The sequence below is a fragment of the Aulostomus chinensis genome, chromosome 24 (genome assembly GCF_037954235.1).
Source record: "Aulostomus chinensis isolate RoL2024-O1b breed Wild chromosome 24, RoL_Achi_v1.0, whole genome shotgun sequence".
In the NCBI taxonomy this organism is placed as follows: domain Eukaryota; kingdom Metazoa; phylum Chordata; class Actinopteri; order Syngnathiformes; family Aulostomidae; genus Aulostomus; species Aulostomus chinensis.
In genome coordinates, this window is record NC_141343.1 from 15,034,568 (window position 1) to 15,056,894 (window position 22,327).

General features: G+C 43.7%; 3 protein-coding genes across 5 annotated transcripts; all 3 read left to right on the forward strand.

The window, feature by feature from the left end:
* Positions 1–703: 703 nt before the first annotated feature.
* On the forward strand, positions 704–5,098 carry ltb4r (leukotriene B4 receptor). Its single transcript, XM_086197030.1, has 4 exons — positions 704–810; positions 1,681–2,181; positions 2,988–3,264; positions 3,683–5,098. The coding sequence occupies exons 2-4, from the start codon at positions 1,709–1,711 to the stop codon at positions 4,058–4,060; spliced, it is 1,128 nt and encodes a 375-aa protein (XP_086053156.1). The 5' UTR covers positions 704–810; positions 1,681–1,708; the 3' UTR covers positions 4,061–5,098.
* A 2,355-nt stretch (positions 5,099–7,453) lies between these two features.
* LOC147238840 (protein mono-ADP-ribosyltransferase PARP14-like) lies at positions 7,454–16,763 on the forward strand. 3 transcript variants are annotated; one of them, XM_086197635.1, is made up of 12 exons: positions 7,454–7,734; positions 8,594–8,715; positions 9,591–11,684; positions 12,070–12,306; positions 12,419–12,643; positions 12,803–12,869; positions 13,064–13,210; positions 13,332–13,391; positions 13,831–14,007; positions 15,236–15,374; positions 15,459–15,517; positions 16,105–16,763. In XM_086197635.1, the coding sequence occupies exons 1-12, from the start codon at positions 7,557–7,559 to the stop codon at positions 16,509–16,511; spliced, it is 3,912 nt and encodes a 1,303-aa protein (XP_086053761.1). In that variant the 5' UTR covers positions 7,454–7,556; the 3' UTR covers positions 16,512–16,763. The 3 variants fall into 3 exon arrangements, with proteins under 3 accessions (XP_086053761.1, XP_086053763.1, XP_086053764.1); XM_086197637.1 differs by having other exon boundaries at positions 7,455–7,734; positions 9,591–10,337; XM_086197638.1 differs by having other exon boundaries at positions 7,456–7,734; positions 9,591–9,836.
* A 1,870-nt stretch (positions 16,764–18,633) lies between these two features.
* Positions 18,634–22,153, forward strand: LOC147238841 (kelch-like protein 33). The gene is made up of 4 exons (XM_086196925.1): positions 18,634–19,458; positions 19,910–20,852; positions 20,920–21,090; positions 21,244–22,153. Exons 1-4 carry the CDS (start codon positions 18,669–18,671, stop codon positions 21,761–21,763), a joined length of 2,424 nt encoding a protein of 807 aa, XP_086053051.1. The 5' UTR covers positions 18,634–18,668; the 3' UTR covers positions 21,764–22,153.
* The last annotated feature ends 174 nt before the right edge of the window (positions 22,154–22,327 follow it).

Sequence of the window (22,327 nt, forward strand, 5' to 3'; positions counted from 1 at the left end):
TTATAAGAAGCTGTAGGCTTGTTATGCAATGCCACATATCCTGTTCCTGATTATCATCTTGAGACAGATGCGGAAAGGGAAATATGCAGTGAATCTGCCAGAAAATGGCTGATGCAGGAAAGCAGACGATGTCCCAGAGAAAGGTGTGATTTATAGCTCAAGTAGCAACAAGCTCCTGAGTTCCAGGGTATCAGCCCCGCACACGCTGGCGTTCATGACTGTCCTTCGCTGTTCCATCATGTTCTGCTCTGCTTTCACAACATACGAACTGGCTTTCTTCCACATTGATGTCAAACCTCCCCTGCAGCCAGAGGATTTGTTAGACATAAGTGAGAACCCCAGCTTGATTTTGCACATCCGTGATGTTTGTTTTCTGGATGACTGCAGAACAAACGCTCCTTCACGTAGGGCAGCAGATGTTCCTGACACGCGTTCCAACATCACCGAGCATTCAGGGAGGGACAGAAAAAAAGAAATGAACACAAAATGCAGGAAATTAACTGGAATCCCAGAATCACTCGATGTCTGCATAGACAGCCGTTTTGAATGCGCCTATCGGTGGTAGGAGCGGACGTGTTGATGCCGAAAGTTCAAAAACCATGTCAATGTGCTCATACTTACTTCCTGTGAGCACAGGGTTTCCCCTCACATGACCTCACTTTCACAATAAATATTTGTTACGACCCACAGTGGCAGTTTTCAGAGCAAGACGCAAGCCCAGGAGCAAGGAGTGGTTTGACATTGATGGAATATTGACACATTTGGAGTGGCTTTAGCTCTGTGGGCGATAAAAATATTCAGCATTTGAAGGTCAGTAGAGGAGTTTGTTTTATCAATTTGAAATTTTCAAATAGATAAAGAAAAAAATCCAGAGAAAATAAAATCACAGACCTAATTTTTTTTTTTTTTACAACAACGATTACCATGATAAGAAAAAGCATAATTGTGATTGTCATCCGTGTCATTATTATTGTGATTGATTATTAGATAATTACTTGGGACATTTCCTGAGGGTTTATCCTATGTAGCTTTGATTGGGGCTCTTTTATTGTGAGTCATGTATAATCAGCAGATGAATAAAAACTCAGAGCCCCAGGTTGAGTCACTCATGGATCATTCTGGATGGATCATATTCTTATCACATTTTGCAATCAAAATGTTTTCCATTTATCTTTTTTCCTGTTGAAACACATGAACTTCACGGTCAACGGTTTGGAAAAATTGACGGACAACTTTGAAAATGAATTGAGAAGCCACGCAATTTGCCAAAACACACAACACTGACAAATCACAACACAACTCACCAAATCTGCTTACAAAACAAAGCAGAAATAAATCACTGAGGCAAAAGTCTTTTTAAAAAAAACAAAAACAAAAATTCAATTCATGACGCATCAGTTCGGAGTACAATTTATGGGTTTATTTCCCCAGCCAGTGTCGCGATCGTTATCATGATATCCAGTCAGCAAACAACAGCTGTCCTCTTAGCAATTTTGAGATGACGATCTTGCAAATTTTTGGTTCGCCGTTTCTTGGTAAACCACTTTGAAGCAATCATAGTTTAAACTGTAGAGAAAACGACATTTTGTAATGTTCTGCCTTACGACGCACGATGACGTCTTATAAACCTAATCTCAACACATCCAGTTTCATGTCCTTGTCCTTTGTGAAATATTGCAGTTCACACTCGCAGAAGCTGGCATCCAATATGAACACCACCACCATGTCCTTCTCTCAACCCAGCTCCGCCATCATCTCTGCAAGGATTGGCATCGCCATCTTAACCCTAGCCTTTGTGCTGGGCTTCCCCGGGAACCTGTTTGTTATTTGGTCGGTCTTTTGCAGAGTGAAGAAGCGGTCAGTGACTTGTCTGTTGGTGCTCAATCTGGCCATGGCAGATGCTTTCATACTGCTCAGTGCCCCCCTTTTCTTACGGTACATAGCCGGAGGCCGAGGGTGGGAGTTTGGCTCGGCGGCATGCAAGCTTGTGCATTACCTGTCAAGTGTGAACATGTACGTGTCCATTTACCTCATCTGTCTGATGAGTATGGACCGCTGGCTGGCCGTCACAAGGCCTTTTCTGTCACAAAGGATGCGCACCAAACGCTCCCTGTTGGTTCTTCTGCTGGGAATCTGGGTGACAGCGTTCATCCTGTCTTTGCCGATGCCTTTCTACCGCAGGTGAGCCTACTACCTCATATGTACTTTTATTCATTTCTCAATCTGCAATTCTGAGTTAAGGGTCACTGCAAAACCTTTCACAAATGCAACCTATGAAAATGGATGGTTCTCTATATTATGTGTCGAAGTACTCAGGGTCCAAATACCATGTGTGATTCAGGAATCATACTCAAATTACACAGAGGTCTGGACTATAACCCATTCAGCACAGGTGACTCTGGCTCAGTGGTGTCAGCTGTCAGTGTTCTGTGTGGAAATGAGGCCGTAATCATTGATACCCAGCAGGTTTGGACATTTTCCTTCTGTGCCGAGGTAACCCATATGTCCAGATCCATCAGGAGCATCACACTAAATGGCTTTAATGGCAAAAATGTTGGGTAGGTAGGCTTACTTCCCGTAACCACTAGGTGGCACTCAGACTTAAATACAGTTATTCAGTTTGGAGATGTTGTCTTCAAGCCAGGGTGCCTGTTTAAATGAGCGGAGTTCGGAAAAGATCTGACCACGTGGAGTTGAGTTAGAACAAGTTCCTGTTTTGTGGCCAAATATCAAAAATATGCCGCTTCGCCATGGCAACGCCTTTTAAATCCATCACCAAAAGCTGCAACTGACCAAATATGAAATGACTTCCTGTTGCTACTTGGGGGCGCAATAATTAATGTGGCCCAAAACTGAATGCTAACTGTAGCACCGCTCCTACTACTTCAACGTCAGTAGTGGTAAATTGTAAAGAACAAGTCCTTCTACACCTCTGCAGTCTGTCCAGTAGGCCTTAAAATAATGCTCCGTTATCTTTCCCCCTACAGCGTAATAAAGAAGCCTCTTGGAAACAATATCACGCTGAGTTTTTGTAACCTGTACCACTGGGGGAGTGTGGGTCATCGAGTTTTCCAGTACCTGTTTGAGACCATCATGTCTTGCCTCATTCCCTTCTGCCTCATCAACACCTGTTACGCGTCCATCATCTGCCGTTTGCAAAATGCCAAATTCCAGCGCAGGAGCCAAGGCAGCCGCCTGATCCTGACTATCATGTGTGCTTTCGCAATTTTCTGGCTGCCTTATCACATAATCAACATCATAGAGGTCAGTAATGATCAATAATGACTACATGTGTTTTAACTTTGTTGTTTTTATCCCTCAGGATTTCTTATTCACTGACATAAACAAACTAAGGGGATCTGGAGTCATTTTTTTTCAATCCCGGATCTTGAATTTTTCTAGAATGCTGGCAGGATGTTGCTAATGGTGAATTTAAATCAAATTCTTTAGTTCATGGGAAATGGTTGATAAATCAAGATCCAACATCAGCATCATCATATGGTAACATGCTCGTATTCTGGATGTACAATGTAGGTCGCAGAAATGACCATTTTGAAGAATCTACCATAGCTTTTTCCATTCATAAGAACTTTAAGCTGGTAATGGACATCGCCTTTGAGACGTCACCACTTTTCAAAAGCTGGCTTGTATGTCTCCTAACTTTGCCCTCTCCCTCTTCCAGGTGGTCGGCCTGTTGCAGGGCAGTAGGTCAGTGATCAAAGCTGCAGTTACAGTCCGCCCCAGTGTCACAGCCTTCGCCTTCTTCAGCAGTGCTGTCAATCCCATTCTCTACGTGTTCGCTGGCAGCTCCCACATCCGTCAGGCTGGCCTCAGCTTCATGGGCAAACTATTCGAGGCCACCAATTCGGAGAGCAGGACCACAAGTACCCGCAGCGGTCGCATCAGTTCTTCACGGGAAGACGGTGTTCTGCAAACGCTGTCTGTCAAACTGGGAAATCCATTCAAAGGCAAGAACAAGGATAGGAGCAGCAGTGTGGCAGGGAAAGATGATCATGTGCCTGAACACAGGACTCTGGTCAGTGTTGATCAGTTACAGTAGGTCGAAGCCTTCCGCTGGGCTACGGCTCAACATGATTTAGCCACGTTGCCTGAACAAAAGCTATTCAGCCGAGAAGCCGCCGTATCATCAGCAAAATCTCCATCACTCCTTTGTTGTTGAAGACCCAACTCCAGCAAGTACCACACAACAGTGATGGAGAGCAACCGTTTTTCTTAAAAATTACTTCCTTGTACAACTCACAGAAACTGTGGTTCATGCCTTCTAATTTTCTAAAAAAAAATAAATCTGTTTTTACTTTCAGTAACCATAAAAAGTACAATAACTTTGCCACGATTGGCAGTATTTTTTCAAGGTGTCATATTCAGTGCATTCAATGGAAAAATGTTGGGTAAATATTTTAATCTAAAACTGTAACCTTTGTACGAGGCTGCAGTACAGCGCATCTCCTGGCAGTAACAGTTATTACAAACTAGCGTGCCCTGGAACTGGAGCCATTCCAGAACCAGTGCTGCGCGACTGCTTTGAGTAGTCGGTCCTGGTTACAACAGAAAACGAATATGTCATAATAGCAGGCGGTTTTATTATGGAAGTTGGTAGATTTCCATACTACAGCTGGTAGCAGTGAAGTTGGAGATGAAGTACTTCAACTCAGCAAAGCTAAAGGTCTCCCACAGTACTCGCGTCGATACTGGTGACAAACACACCGTTTTCTTACGTTTATTTTTCCTGGACATTCTTGTTTGTTTGTTTTCTTTTGGGGTTTTTCTCTGTTTCTGGTAGCGGGAGGTGTAACACAAATGAATGTCAGCATAGTGAACGGCTATCATGGAAACAAATGTTTACAATGTATGTATATCATTAGATTTTGTGAAAAAGAAACATTTGTCAGGTAAAATGGGGCGGGGGGGTAATTTATGGAGAAAACGACGGGCACACAACAATCTGTTTTTGTTTGTTTGTTCTGTTGGTCCAGAAAATCCTTATTATTTGTGCATGAGAAATGATTTCTAGTCTTTTCTGTACGCCTTCAACAAATATTTTACTTGTATTTTTGCTGGTCATGCATATTTTTCATTCCAACATAAAGTAAAAACTTGCTTGCAAAACAAATTGTCTGTTTGACGAATGTTTGAAATGACTTTGTGACTGATGCAAGGTTGAACCACAGAGAACGTTGTGCAAGTCAGATTTCAGCCAAGCAGCCTTCCTGTCCCTGTGTCATGAGCCACTCTGTCCGCAATTTCGTCACAGCTATCGTCAACAGCGGGTTTGACGACTTCTTTAGTCTCCATTTAGGGGCCGAGCTGCTTTATCAATCAGAATGATTCACCATAAAGTGAGAGCAGGGATATGCAATTCAGTAAAGCACCCTGGGGAAACAGATACACAGGAGGATGATGAAATAAAGCTGAGATTTCCAAACCAATCACGTATTCATGACCCGAGGCGCCGTGTTACTCAACAAGTTCTCTCACTAACACAACTACTGAAGTTGTTTGTTGTGGCCCTCTAGTTCGTCGTCTCTGTAGCACAATGAACAGGAAGCCTACACACACCAGTGGTGACACAAATGAACCGGCTCACTCACCTTCAGCATCCTAGTTCAGCACCAACAGGGCCTCCATGTGCAGTGACCATGAAACAGCAGTCAGCAGCCTCAAACATGAGTCTCCTGCACCCCATCGCCTATCAACCCACTGCTCCCTCCACCTCCGTGTACGGATTTATTGACTTCATATAACTGTCCACGTTTGTGTGGTCACAACCACTAGGTGGCATCTGTCACATACAACGTGTGGGACGTCTTACCATGTGCATCTGCGCGTGCTTCAGACTGTATTGACTTTACAACTAAGACGCGAGCAGGAGGAGGATGCGTCTTGGATTTTCTATGCATTTATGACTGCCAGTCAATTATCGCATCAGTCATTCCTCCAACTGAAAAAAAACTTGCTTTGCTCTTGATTGGATGAGTCGGGCTCAGTTTTAGCATGCATGAGTTTGGGGTTTTTCTTCCCCTTCTAGGCCACTTTGTGAATGGATGGCACGTTGACAGAATCGTTGCTCTTCTATGTCATTTGTTGAATGGAATCTTATTCTACAATGGAAAAAGTCTGTTTGTCCATCTGACTGTTCATTTCCTAGCTGGGGGCCTAAATCCATATGGATTTGGACAGCGCCACCCATGAAACTTTGGCGGATGCAAGATGGCACACAGAAGCAGCGGCTCTGCCCTCCTCAGTGTGGTTCTGTTGCTTGTTTTGTTTGTTCTTCTTTCGACCAACAACTCGACATATAACAAGCAAGACTTTCTAAGAACTGGGACGTTGTGTGGTGCTCTGGCCTTCACCAGCCACTACCACAGAGATGACGAAAAAGCACTGTTGTGCTTACTCTCACCAAGCTGTTATGCTAACTTTCCAGGAAGCAGTTTGGCATTGAAGAGCACGTAAATGGGGCACAGTTGTGCAAACAAAGACTTTCACTTGGGTTTTGTGACCTCGTTTAGCCTCAGTTTGGATTCTGTGTACTTGGACTGCAACCAAATAACAAACTGGCCTTATGATGTCAGATGCATGGGTGGGCTGTCAGCGAACAAACCTCCTCTTACAATACAGAATACATTTACAGCGCGACAACCTCTATCGGGTATTAAGAAAAGGCTCGTGATTTTATTAGCCAGGTGCATGAGGGGTTTATTTAAATAAATAAGCCATGAATAAGTTCGAACTAAAAGCTAAACCATCAGAATCTCTATGATCAGTTCTCATAAGAATCTGTCACCAAAATTATACAACTGAAAAAAATTCAGATCACAATCAAATGTGGCTCCCAAGTCTAACGATTCCACGAAAGGCCAAACAATCAAACCAACACCAAGCAGGTCATAAAACCACTAACTGAGTCTATTTCCCATCAGAGACATGTTTTTTGTGTCATGAACCAGCTCAGAGTTCAGTCACCGGGAAGGGGGACCACAAGAATGATCACCAAAATCCTTTTACACAGCAATACTCTCCTGCTGGTTACATTACAGCACTTGCTTTGGCCTTAAAAAAACGATTAAAAAAAAAAGGTGTGTGCGTGAGAGAGAGAGAGAGAGAGAGAGAGAGAGAGAGAGAGAGAGAGTTCACTTATGTGAACACACACTGGAGCATTTCCCCATTATTTACCTTTCCAACCGCTAGTCCCTTATAAGTTTAACATTGTATATATGAGATACTTATAACAAGATTATATTATAAGCATAACAATATAATATTTATCACAGAATTTTGGGGATATAAAATAAATGTTTCATGTTATAATGTGAAATGTTCGTCATGAACTTGTTCGGACACTTAAATGACTTCAACACTGATTTTTAATTCCCTCCTGTGTGGCAGCAGTGAGCTGCCATACGATCCTGGGTGGTGCAGCTCTTACTGTAAGTCAGCTTGTTGTTGATGATTGCCAGGCTCCGGAGGGTCATGTGACTGCAGACTGACGCGAGGCACCAGCACTGGACTCATCTCTCCCTATCGGGTCTGTCAGCATGGGGGACCCTTACAAGCACCCCATTTTCTTTGAGACCGCCCATCAGCTAGACGCAAACCTGAAGAAGAAGATTAAAAACTACTTCACTATCAAGCGTGTGTCCGGTGGGGGAGAGTGTGGTCCTCTCACTAATCTCAATGGCTGTGTTTACAGTATTGCTTTTGAAGAGGAAGTGGGTAAGACGTGCTTCAGTATTTGCCTACTTTTAAATCTGGAGTTGCTGAAAGTTCAAGTAAAGCAACTTTGGTCAGTACAGACTTTGTCACACTTATTATCTTATCATGTCTGTTTGTTGTGTTGGCAAGTTGCTCAAGACCTCTATGTATTTATTCTGTATTGATTTTTCAAACTTTCACCCTTTCTCTGGCTTTCCCTTCTCGTTACTTTCACTTTCGTTTTAAGTGGACTCCATCTTTACAGCTGTATTTAGATTTGCAAACCCTGAATAACAACACCATGTGTTTCATCACTGCTCCTGCTTTCTCTGTTTTATTAGTTCATAAGTTAGTGTGAAAAGTTTTAAGAGTATAAAACAATGCAAGTAGAGTTTAAAACAATGGAAGTAAAGAGTTTGTTTTTTTTAGGTGCTGTTTAATGAAATGAAAGTATCTGTGGAACATGAACTGAAGTGGAAATGTCTAAGACTAGTTTTAAGCCCCCCCCCCCTTTTTTTTTTTTTACAATACATGAATAATAATTTAACATGACACTGCAGAGGAACAGGAGTGTGAATATAATAGTCGTGGCCCTGTTCCAGGTGTGTCCTGCTATTATGCTGACGAGCTCACAGGAATGGCTGTGTCAAAGCTGGAGCCAAACCCTTGACATCGGGTGAGAGGGGGGTTCCCCTGGAAGGGTCACCAGTCCATCGCAGGGCCATCAGGAGCAATTAGGGGCTTGGTCATGGTCACTGGGGGAAATGAGGATTGAACCATTGACCCTTTGGTTGCTAGATGGCCACTCTACCTCCAAGCCATGTGACCCCCAGGTCACAATCATTTAAAACAATTTCTTTCCTCTCTTTTTGTGTGTCAGCTCAGCAACGAGTGCTGCAGAAATCCAAGCATGTGGTGGAGTTAGCTGGCATTAGCTTTGAGCTAACGGTGCAAGCGACCTCTCCTGTTGCTCGCTTGGATCCAGAACCCAACTCAGTACAGGTTTGTATGGGAGGTAGTCTTAGAAAATGAGCTTCATCATGTCTCCTCATTTTATTTGGGAAAGTCTATGTATCCTCACAGTTTTAAAGCATTACAAGCGTCCATTGAACTCAGTTTTAGATTGATTTTTGAGAGTTTTGCTTTAAAAACTAGTCATGTCCTCTTTCTGGTTGGTCAATTAAACAACACTCAATCATGGTTCAACTCAAATTTAATATGAACAGAAATAAAAAACACAGCTAATTTAACTGAACCACAGGGTTTTAATCCGCTGCTTGGGCACAGGTCGTCGTGTACAAGCTGACTCTTTCAACATGAGATTCTGTCATTTTGAATCTCTGTAGGACCATGTACTTGTGCGATGAGGAAAGAAGGGTACACGCTGCTTCAAGTGAAAACAATGATATTTAGGAGCAACGACTGTCGCTACGCTCTCAATGGCTGATATTCTCCACTGTTATTTTGTCAGAGGAAACTAAACTGAAAACGTTGGTCACCAACCCTTTTTTAGGTTTAACAATAATTGAATCGTCTCAAATGACACTAAAAATTATGGCGATTTTGTTGACAAGAAATAGACTCAAACTGAAAATGGTCAAAGTGACTAAAACTAATGTACATTTAGTCAAAATACTGCCCAATATAAACTGAGAGGGACACGGGAAGGCTTAGCACAGACAAGTCAAGCTAGATTTTTATTGGCTAAAACAAGACTAAAACGCTACAACTTTTCATTGTTTAAAAATAATAGGATGGCACGACTAAATATGAAGGAAACTAAGAAATATTGCCAAATATTGCTGTCAATGTACAAAGTATCTATTCTTTGTCATGTAATGAGCTTTTTTAATGATTTATACGTATCTTTCTTGCAGCAGGCCAAGCAGCCTACTCCTGCCTCAGGCTCGCCACCTTGTGATGAAGAATATGAATTACAACTTGATGCTTACCTCCTTCATTATCTGAAGGAAAGTCCCAAGGCTGAAAAACAACTAGAAGAAGAGTTGGCATCTGTGGCCTGCTCTGCCCAGCTTTACCCAGACAAGGGGAAGGTTTTAGTCAAGAGATCAGTCCTGTCTGGTGCTGTAGGTGGAGATGGAATCAGAAAGTGGGAGGCTGAGGTAGACACACTTTTCGAAAGAATTGAACAAAAGTATCACTGCCACTATGAGACAGACCCTCATAAAGTCAGTGCTTTGCTTGAGTACCACAGCCTTCCTCAGGTCACGGATGAGGTGAAGGTGTACAGTGAGGCTGAAAAGGCTGTTGTGGTAGGGGAATGTTCTAAGCTGGAGGCCATGTTGATGGCTATAGAGGTCTCACTACATAAAAATGGACCATCAAGAGGCATTTGTCGACTTGGCAAGGCCAAGCTGAACCTCCTTTGGAAAGAGATGGAGCCAAGTTTACAACAAGAATTTCCAGGAGTGAAGGTCTCAAAAGGAGATGAAGGTCAATTAGTTCTAGAAGGTTCTGTGGAGGAGACTCTTAGGGCCAAAGAATGGATCTATGAAGAGGAGAAAATGGTGATAGAGAGATCAGTTTCTGATATGAGCCCACACCTTTTGGCATTCCTGAGGAAAGCACATGGAGATGGAGGGGAGCTGGGTGACTTTTTGAAGGTTGGTCCCGGTGTGGAGATGGAGTTACGTGACACAGAGTTGTACCTGTTCTCTCGTTTCACTGATAATCTGAATGCAACAGAAATGGCTGTGAGGGAAAAGTTCAAGGAAGTTAATATTGATATTCCAAACTGCTCAATTGTTCTATCGCAGCTTCGAGAAAAGCTTGAATCCAAGGCAAAAGAGATGAACCAAGGGCATTGGAGGGTTTGGCCTAAGTTTGGCTCAGGCAGTGCCATTTGTTTACTGGGCAACACCAAAGAGGTGACAGACCTGGAGGAAGTTGTCACACAATTTATTTTAGACCAAGCAAGCACTGAAAGCAAAGTCACACTCCCTTTTCCAGAATTAGCTCAACTCTTACCTGAGCTGCTGCAGCTGCATGATTTAGACTACTCAGGGGTTACTTTTCATCCCTTCACATTTTCCTCTGCACCCATGGTGGTGTTGGAAGGTCCATCTAGCAGGGTGACTGCAGTCAGGAACGGGCTGAAGCCGCTTGTGGACTCTCTTCATCAGGACAAAGTTGTTATTGACCTGCCAGGGGCAGAGAGATACTTCCAAAGTTCCCCCGGAAGAGAGAACCTGTTAAGGGTTGGCCATTCTCAGAAGTGTCTCATAAAACTTCAGGTGCAACCACAATCCTCTGGACAGAATTCATTTAGTGCAACACACACAAGCTACTGCCTTCTTAACGGGCTACAGGTGCTGGTTTGTGAGGGTGATATCACCAAACAGCATGCAGATGCTCTGGTGAATGCTGCCAATGAGAATCTGGAACACAGTGGAGGTGTGGCCGCAGCGCTGAGTAGAGCGGGTGGCCCTCAGGTGCAGGAGGAAAGCAGGGCCTTTGTAAAGCAGCATGGAAAAGTTTGTACAAGTGAGGTTGCAGTGACCTCAGGGGGGAAGTTAAACTGTAAGAAACTGCTGCATGTTGTTGGGCCCATAGCTGGAGCAGCTGGTGGCAAAGAACGATTCTTACTGGAAGAAACTGTCCAGTCTGCTTTGAATTCAGCTGAAGAAATGAAATTCCAGTCGATAGCCATACCCTGCATCAGCTCAGGTATATTTGGTGTTTCTGTGTCTGTATGCACTGAGGCTATTGTAACTGCTGTCAGAGAGTTTGCGAGCCGGCCGGGGCGAAGTCTGAAGACGATCATCCTGATTGATAACAGGAAAGAGGTGGCGAGATCCATGCAAGAAGCATGTGACAGGCTTCTGCAAGGGATGACTACAGCAAGACATCTAGGGTTCCAGATGGGTGCCGCAGGAGGAGGCACCTCAGCTGGAGCTCCTGGAGATGGTGTACATGTAGAAGTAGTTCAGGGAGCCATCGAGACCCAGCAGGTGAGAACATATTATGAGATTTTCAACTTGACCGAGAGGCTTTCTGATGCTAAGGATCAGGATGCCAAGGATGCCATATGAAGCAGGAGCTCCATGTAAAGGGGCATATAAATGAGTCCCACAAACAGAAGCTAGAATTGTTGAACGTCCAGTTTCCTCATCTCAAAGTCAACTGGTTTTTGGTGAACAGCCTTAAGTAAGATCAGTTACTAACACGTTGAAAATATCTGAGCGTTCTTCTGTACTAAAAAAGGCATGTCAGTAAATGAATGAGACTACAAATATGACACTGGAACCAAAGTGTTACGCTTGGCTCTGAAAATGCATCATCTCTGCAGCACTCTGTTGTAGGGAAGGCTAAAATGTAATGATTGCATTCCCATAGGTGGATGTCTTAGTATCTCCAATGGCTGGCCATGATCCTCTCTCTACCCATGTTGGACATTGTTTGTCTTCTATGGTCGGACATGAACTGAAGACAATGTTTCATCGGGAAGCCCAAGGGGCTACGCTGCCCGGTGACACAGTCTTTGTCCTGGGCTTACCTCACCTTCATTCTAAAGCAGTGATCTTCCTCAACATCCGAGCCTGGGATAGAAACAAAGATGGAGCTGAAGTCCAGGTGAAATTAATACGCTCTTGTGCAAGCACATATGTCTTTTCTGTGTTTTGTTTTCTCCACAGTCTTAAAAATGTTGAGGTGTAGTAACCTTTACCATCTTAAATCTTCCAAGGCCCTGAGAAAGGGAATCCAAAATGTCCTGGCTTCCTGTGAATCCAAACACTTTTCTTCGGTGGCTTTTCCTGTCCTCGGGACAGGACGTGTTCTGCGTTTCGATCACAGTGTTGCTGCGAGGGTTCTCCTTGAGGAGATTGGCATGTTTGAACAGAAGCGAGCCAGAGGAACATCTTTCTTGGTCCGTATCGTTGTTCACCCCCAAGACAAAGAATCTGCCGAGGTAAGAGAAGAGAGCAACATGAAATTTAGCACTCACTACTGGTTTCGTCTGATCACTGAATTTGTTAGTAATGGCTTTTTATTTATTAAGGAGAACTTTTAATGCTTTTCCTCCACTGTGAATTTCCTTTCCTTTTTTTTCATTATATTTTCTTTACAGGCATTGCAGGCTGCCCAGAAAATGTTTCATCTCAGAGGTTTCACAAATTATTCCAACCCAGACCAAGGTTGGTTCCTCTTCATTTTCAGCTTGAGCAAGTCTTTGAAGAATTTCATTTCTGAATAAACTTAATAAACTTTTAAGGCTGTTGTGAGGCAGAAACGCATCCCAAAGAGCCACACGCAAGTGTCAGTTGCTTCCATGGTTATGGAAAAAATTGTAAGATTTATTTCAAAACAACATTTGTCAACTTCACTTCAGTTCCCTTCTACCGCCACGTCTCATCAGCGGACGATGAGGTCACAGCCATGCTAGATACAGTCAAGCTTCAGATGGTCCATGGCAATATTGTACAAGAGACCACAGAAGTCATTGTCAACACAACGGACTTCTCCAGTAACCACTCTGGTATGACCTTAATGTTTCCATTGAAACATACGGAACTGCAGTACCGCACTGGAGGTGTTTCTGAGAGTTTTACATCGTTGTACTCAAGGTGGAATCCTAAACTTATTCACCAACTTCTTAGGTGTCTCCAAAGCCATTCTGAGTGCAGCTGGGCCCAGTGTCCAAAGACAGTTTGCTAAAGGTAAGCCTTCATATTGAATGGAAAAACCTCCAAAAACACTGTTCAGGGTCATCGACGTTCCAAGGTCACCAATGATGTCAGAGGGCTAGATCTGCACGCTCAGTATAGGTTATTATATCTACTTTTGATCAGGTATGTTTACAGTTTTTATTCCTTCTTTAAGGATGATGAAGGCCATGTGTGTATTTAAGTTTGTAGAATGAATGTAGCTGGAAATATCAAAACTGAAGAGGAACCCGATGAATGCCGTGTTGCCACTGTTAATCCAGTCCAAACCATCATTATGAGTTGTTCGCTTGTTACTTTGTGGAAAGATGTCACAAAGCATGAATGGATGAATAATTTCCATCAAATCGATGCATACATACAAACATTTCATACTCTGACTGTATCATGCCACGCTATGTTGTCACATTCAGTTTCCTTTGATTCCCCCCAGTGGGCATTCCAGCAAACTACATGTGCACAACAGGACCGGGGCTGCTTCACTGTAGGGAAATCATTCACGCCAGTTTCAAAAGTGATGTCCAATGGATTATCAAGAACATCAAAAAGATACTGAACCAGTGTGAGAACAAAGGCTACCGATCAGTGGCCTTCCCAGCCATCAATACTGGTTTGTACCATCCGCTTTGGTCTTTCACGAGTGTTTGGATGTGTGGTCATTCGTGCTTGTCTGTGCGATCAAATTTACTTGCATCTGAACCTTTTAAATGTCGTAAAAGTCAATGTGATTGCTAAATAAAGGTAACGCTGCTTGTTTGGTATGTATATAAGAAATTGGTAGATTGTTGATATTCACAAATTTACATTGTGTACAGCATCTTCACTGGTTGAGGTTTTTCTATTTCGATATCATCTATACATCACTACATCAAGAAGAGAAAAAAATGACATACCCACTTACAGTATCTCTACTCTACCAGATACCTTTAAGGCCTTTACACACAAAGCGCAATATATTTATGTGATTAATTTGTCAGTATGTTTTCTCAGGTTGCTTTTATCATTTTTTTTTTATATAGGATGCAAATATTAGGCAGCAAAGTCTTTTTCTCAACTGATTTTTTAGCACCTCAAAAGATGGGGTTCAATCAAAGTCAGGGGCTGAACCAACAAGTCCTCCAACTTCATTTTTTCAGACTGATGTGGCAAATTTTTAGCATGACATTGTTAGGTTTTTGTGCCAAAACAGTCGGTTAGGGTGAGGAAACAGGTTTCAAATCAACACTATCTGAAGGAAAATGCAACCACCGTTGGTGGTGAGAAATGAGCAGGAGCTGCTGAAGCGCAGTGTCCATCCACTGTGAGTGGCCATGCCACATCCAAAGGACCCCCTCAAAAGAGGCTTGTCCACTCAGCGGCCTTGATAATGAACATGGCAACTTGCACTCAGATTAAAAGTCGTTATGACAAATTCCTTATTGACCCCTATGTGCTCATTCCTCCTCTGCTTCCTAAGATGCAGTGCTAGCATCCCCAGAAGACCCTCAAACTGTCCCATGGACATCCGAAAATCTGCTCCGAGCCTGCCATGGCAGAACCCCCCTTCTCTTTCTCTACATTATAAAATCAGATGTATGCAAAAATATCCTATTCTTGTGATGATTGAGAGGAAGGACACGATCGTCATAGGCGAATATTTTGAGTTTTTGGTTTATCGTCTCGTTCCTGATGTGTAAAAGATCTGAACACTTACACTCTTTATACTCAAATTTTACTGTGCTAACCTTTTCAGGTTTAGGAGCTCCAGTTATATACATTAGTGTCTAAATAAAGCAGAATCAAGATTAGCCTCTGAACACCCATGTGGATCCACAAACATTGTCGTTCTGTTCCTTCAGGTGTGGGTGGTATGGACTTCGGTAAAGCTTGTAAAGCCATGTTGGATGGCATGGCCTCAGCTATAACAGACCTGAAACCCACTTCCCTCTCACTCATCCGCATTATCATCTGGCAGCAAGAGGTCTTTACTGCCTTCAGGTCTGAAATCAATCCTGCCTTGTCACGAATCGCACTCTGACCAGTCAGATCACTGGGTTTCAATGTCCTATTTTGTTTTTGCAGATCAGAGCTCAAGAGCCGCTTTGGAGAAGTCGGCCCTCATCCTGAATCCACCTGGAAAGGTTGTATATCATTGAAAAATCAAATTATCACCGAAACCTGCGTCGTCTTCATTCCCAAGGAACCACTGAAGAACATTCTACTGCAATCAATCTAGGAAACGTTGAGATATTTCAGTCTGTATCCCAGCGGCAGACTGACACAGAAGTGACCAAAGTTGCCATGCTTGAGCACACTGAGAAAAAAATTGTACAATTTTTAAGTGGAAATCACAAAGTTTCGCACCACGAGAGGATACCACTAAACCATCCTTGCTAACGAACACACTAATGACTTACACACAAGTCAGCAACAGATGATCTCACACAGAGAAATTCATCCGCTGGATTTGTCCTTCTGATTATCAAAGGAAAAAGAAAATCCGCAGAGCGAATGAATTTAACGTAGGCCAACATCTAACGACTGCGCACATACGTGACCATTGCTTGATTAAGAAAACATGGATTACACCAGATGATTTATTTGAGAGTTTCACTTTTGTTGGGCCATTCTGCTGTTGTTAGAAGTAGGTCTGTTTGTACTTGACCAAGCATGTTTCATCGAGATCCTTATTTGTTGTCTCTCTTTTCATTTATGCTTTTCCTTTTAGAAAAAGCTATGTATCCGTTCAAGAAGTTGCAAGAGAAGTATTTTAAATCCTCCCCATCATCTCCTCTGCAAGACCTCTCCTCAAAGCCCCCACCAGCTCTAATAAATGTAATCGGTTGTGGTTCAGACATCTTTGAAACCATCAAGAGAGACTTAGAGAAGATTCTGCAGCAGCAACTGGTAGAGAGAGAGTTGGATGTGGGGTATTTCACCATGCTTGATGCAATGGAGCTGGAGACGGTGAAGGCAAAAGTCACAAACATGGCAGTAAGCCTTGAGCGCCGAAGATGCTCGGCCAGCTCACAAGAAGTCTACATCCTGAAAGGCCTGAAGGAGGACGTTTTAAATGCCACTGAGCTGGTAAACAAAGCAATCCAGAAGCACTTTTCCAAGACCGTCCACCAATAGTGGTTGATTCAGGATCGACAAGGCACTTGGCAGGAGCTGAACCCGCATCAGAACTGTTTGCTGGAGCAGGCTCGCTTGAAGAAACAAATGTAGTTGTGAAGTCACCTGTAAACCTGATGTCATGAGACTTCAACGTCTGGGAAATGAAAAGGGAAGAGACTGACTCATGTTTGTCCCTCTTCTCCTCTCACATTAAGCCTTTCTTGAAGCATCTTTTTCTACCTTGAACTAAGATTAAAATCTTACCATGAACGTGCGCTATTTCTACAATAGCACTTGAGTTGCCAACACACTGGGAATGTATGCATGAACAAGTGTTTAGGAAAGTTAAGCTGCAACCAAATTCACCAGGGTGTTGCCAAGGGTTTCCTCACAACAGCCTGATTCAACATTCATAAAGTGAGTAGTGGCAAAATACAATGAACGTGAGTGGTTTTAGAGTGTTACACAGTACAGTAACAGGCAATTGATTTTGCACTGGTTGAATCTAATAAAAGAAACGTGGACCCGTGGTTGCCTACGCTGTGTGTAGGGAGTGTAGTTATAAACATTCTTTTCACATGCCATGATGGGGGTTTCTGGTTTGTCCTGCCATTTGCAAAGATATAAACGACAGTTGGGCTGCACGGTGGTGCAGTGGTCAGCACTGTCGCCTCACAGCAAGAAGGTTCCGGGTTCGAGTCCCGGCTTGGGCGCAGGATCTTTCTGGGTGAGTCTCCATGTTCTCCCTGTTCCTGCTGGGTTCTCTCTGGTACTCCGGCTTCCTCCCACAGTCCAAAGACATCAAGAGGGGACCAGGTTAATCTAGACTCTAAATTGACCGTAGGTGTGAATGTGAGTGTGAATGGTTGTTCGTCTCTGTATGTTGGCCCTGCCATGGACTGGCGACCTGTCCAGGGTGAACCCCACCTCTCGCCTGTAGATGCTGGGATAGGCTCCACCCCCCCGCGACCCTTACTAGTAAGGAATAAGCGGAAGATGACGATGGATGGATAAACAACAGTTAAGATTAACGGTGGAAGGCCAGCATGACATAGGTTAGTGGGGGTCATAAAGCAATAAAGGGTCAAGAGATGGATCTGGAAGATGTTGCCTTGATTTAAAGATTTTAAGATGGCCATGACTTAAGAGGACTGGGCAGATATGTGACCATATCTGTGGAATGTGTCTGTGTGAAGAGGAGGGAGCAGAAACGCACAGTTCTAAGGCATGTAAACCCGACTGTTAGTGCTCCAAAGCGAGCCTCGTCTCTGTAACCTCACTTGTGTGTTGCACAGTAAAATGCTCCTTCTCTTCCAAGAAAATAAATTCAATTTAATCTTTGAGTCTTCGGATCCAGTCTCTATCATTTGTTTATAGATCATTAAGAAGACATTCTTGTGACACGTATACTGACCAAGAATGAATCAGCAGAGCTCGGAGGGATGTTTGTCAACTGTGGCTCAACAGCAGAGTCATGCAAATGCACTGAAAGGGACAGATTTGACCGTGACCATGCAGGAGCACACGGTAAGGAGTATTGTCCTGTTTTGGCTGGAAGAGTAGAGTGATAAAATAAGTCCAAATCTAATTTACAACATTATCAATTTATCATCCCCATCGTCATCACCAGCTGTAACGTTTGACTTATAAAGGTCATCCAGGAATTATTCTCATGCTTTTAAAATAACATGTTATTGTGTATATAGAATGGACTCTTTTTTGTGGATATTTTTAGCCCTCACTTTAATCTTCCAAAGAAGAAGCCAAGCCTGATAGTTATTTTGTGACTCCTTGCAGGATTAAATGTCAGGTTTTAGTACAGCTTTTACTTGTGGGTCTTTGAACATTTGCTATTTTTTACCTGAATCTAAGACAAACCCCCCATTGTCTATGTTGTGGGGATTAAATTCAAGATTGCTTTTTCTTCCCTGGCTGAAGATTACAACGATCTGCATAGCAACTTTCTGCTGAAACTTTATCTGACTGACCCAGTCACTATGAATAGCTGCTTGTTTGTATCCCGTCCTGGTCAGGGAAGTTTAGTCTGACTCAGAGACTTGATTAAAGCATAGGGCGAAAGCTTTGCAGAGACAGAAAAAGCTTGCATGGGACATGGTTGTTAAGTCTGCCATGATTTAATCAGTGTTTGTAACCACTGATAGACAAGCCACCAGCATGGAATGTAGCGGGAGTTGCCTGCCAAAGGAATGGGAAGAACAATGGAGGAGAGAGAAGGAAAAGAGGAAAAGAGTTATTGAAGAAGGAAGAGAAGGGATTGAACAAGACAACTGTGAGCTGAGGAGGATTGTGGCCTACAATGACTCAAGAATGGGGCTGACGAGAGGGAGGGTCAAAAAAGAGTTCAGGGTGAGGGGCGGCAGAAGTAGTGAGGATGGAAGCAGGGATTATACAACTGAAGAGGCACGTGAGGACGAAGGACCTCCAGATAATGTCCGCACATATCACAGCAAAACTTATCCTACAGAGTTGTTCTTGGCACTGAAGAAGTTCCGGGATTTAAGTATTTTAACAGACCTGACCCTGACCACTGACAGTGGAGACAGTTTCAACGTACACTCACCTGTTCTGGCTGCTGTTAGTGTTTTTATTAGAGAGCGACTGACGGAAGAAAGAGAGGCGCTATTACACTACAATGATGTCCCTAAGTGGTCTTTGAGTCTTGGACCAGACGTTGATCATGTTGGGCTCCAGGCACTTTTAGAGTTTGCCTACACTGGGGTTGCATTATCTTTAAACAAGAGCACCTTGGTACAGATTAAGGCTGCAGCTCATGCCCTGGGGGTTCCTAGACTGCTGGGTCACTGCAAACATGAGGAATGGCCAAAGGAAGATGAAAGGACCTCTGCTGTTGAACAGACAATTACTCTTCAGTCCATGGAAGAGTTGAGGGAAAACAGAGTGGGCTGTGATGTCGCGTTGGAAGTCGATGGGGATGTATACCACGGTTGGCACACTTTATGATCAGATAATCCCAATTTTTAGGCACTTTGGGACCAATGCATTATAGGAACCAGTTTGTGGGAAGCTCACCCCAGTATTAAAAAGTCCTTTGTTCTGTTTGTATTCAAGTAGCAACAGTTACGTGACACAGCTCGGTGTAGGTTGTTTTGTTTTTTTTAAATGAAAATGGCAGATAACCATGTTGTGTCAGCGACTCCTCAACCATCAGAGAACCCTTACGGCATTTGAAGTTTGTGTTTTCCGGAGAGGTAGATCAAAAAAGGTTCCTCACAATGAGGTTCCTAGAACTAAAACGATTACCATGTTTTGTGCAGAGATGCCAAAAAAAGGGTTTCTCTCTCTCCAGCAGTTATAGGAAACATGAAAAATTCTCTGTTGTCCAAGAGTGTCTAATGTTCTTGATAATTCACGAGCGATTTGATTTCTTTCTGCAGTCCACAGAGTTATCCTGGCGGGGAGCAGCGACTTCTTCCGGGGCATGTTCACCAGCGGCATGAGGGAATCCCATCAAGCTTCCGTTGGTCTTCCTTTCCTGTTAGCATCTGAGTTGGAAGCTCTGATCAACTTCTCCTATAGTGGGAACCTTCCTCTCAGCTGGGACTGTGTTTTTGAGATCTGCTGCAATGCCCTTCAGCTCCAGTTCCAACCTGCCATCTTGCTGTGTCTTGAATTCATGCAACAAGAAATGGAATCAAGGTCCTGCCTGGATGTGGTGTCTTTTGCGGAAGCTTACGGGATGTCAGAACTTCTCGATGAAGCCAATGATTTTGTGCTGAGGAACTTTTGGGAGGTCTCCTCAACGGCAAAGTTCCTTGACCTGCAAGCTGAGAAGCTACTAGGCTTCCTCTGCAGTGATGGCCTGTGTGTGCCCTCTGAGTTGGCTGTATTTCGAGCCGTGATGTCCTGGGTTGAGGCTGATCCTGGGGAGAGACTAAAACAGGCCGGCTTACTGATGAAGGGAGTTCGCTTCCCCCTGATGACCTTTCGAGAGTTTAGGGAAGTAAGGGCCATTAACTTGCGCTTAGAATGCAGAAATGAGGTGGAACTGTATGGCTCTGCATTCAAGCAATTTGGTCTCAGCCTTCCACCAAACCAGGACCAGTGTCGGATCAGGCGCCCCAAATACGCTCTGGTTCTAGTTGGGGGAGACCAGCTCAACCCAGATGTGGGTCAGCGCATACCAAGTAGGGAACTATGGTTTGTGAACTCTCTACGCAGTGGTACAGGCTTGGTGAAGGAGATAGAGTGGAGGAGGCTGGGAATGATACCGGATAAGCCAAAGTTCCGGCATGGCATTGCAACAATGGGGGGACGACTGTATGTGGTTGGAGGATGTTACTTCTATACCAAGCATGACATGATGAAATCCACCTACAGGTAGATGACACCATCAATAACCTGACTGTCATATAGATGCATTACCATCTTTGTCTTTACATTCTAGTTACGACCCGGTGCAGGACAGCTGGAAGAAGCTCGCCGACATGCAGGAATTTAGAAGCAACTTCTCACTGGTGGTGCATGAGGAACACCTTTATGCCATTGGTGGAGATAAAGAGATCAACACCAATGTGGACAGTGTTGAGAGGTACAACACTGATACTGACTCCTGGAGGTAAGCTGAAAGATTTTTGAGCAGTCAAGGTGTAATAAAATGGTGTGCAATAGACTTCGTGTTTCATTTTTCAGGCACTGTGATTGCTGGCTGAAACTACTTTTACTTTTTTGTCTCAAGATTGCTTTCCTATCCAATGACTGTGTTTCTTAGCTTTGTCCGGCCCCTGGACCAGCCTCTAAGCGGCTATGCTGTCACTGTCCTCAATGGCGGAATCTTCATCTCTGGCGGTTTCAACTGCAAATACACATGTCTCATTTCCATGTTCCTGTACCAACCAGAGACCGGAACCACCTATCTGGCAGACATGAACCATGACCGGGCACAGCATTGCATGGAGGCTCTGCAAGGTCACCTGTATGTTGCTGGCGGAGTGTGTAATCTGAGGAAATTTTACACAGACCAACAAACCTGTGAGGTGTACGATCCTGTGGCTGATACCTGGACTGCTTTTACATCTCTGCCCGTCTCTCACGTGGGAGCAGCATCAGCCATCCTGGAAGAGAAGATCTACATATTGGGAGGGTATTGCCAGGAAGACTACAGTGAGTCTGGACTGGTCCACCGGTACAATCCCAGCATACAACGATGGGAGAACATGGGCAAACTGCCTGCAGCTTCCACTGATGTCCGGGCCTGTCTGCTGCAGTTGCCCCAGCACTTCAGGCAATAGCAAAATAGGCATTTCAAGGTGAAATCAAATCAGAAAAAGGAACAGAAGTTCTCATTTACTACGGCAAAATAGAGCAACCATCTATTATGTTGCCAACCAACACACAGGCCAGTGGTTCAGGTCCTCACACTACCTCCAGGTTGGTTTGCCGTCCACACAGGAACCGTCTGCCAGTGGAAAGCCAGATGAGGATGTGCGTCCTGGTCACTTCACAAGCGCCTCCTCTGGTTGGTTGGTGGAACTGGAGGGAATACCAGGATCCTGCTACGTCGCACCTCCTCTTCAGACTAGGCGATGTGGACAAAATCAAATACAATATTTTTGACCAAATAAGCTGACATCAGCACTGTGGCACTGATGTAAGGACTATTGGTTCTCATAAAAAATGTAAGCACAATTTATACATTTTGATAAATAACCATCAGTAATGTGGCTTCAATATCCAAGTTGGTGAATGTAAATACAACAGCTAGAGGAGTCTGGTAAGGTCAGGTCAAATTTTGTTGACATATTTGTTAATATCCATGTCCCCGAGCATTTCCCATGTTGGTACTGACCAGGAGC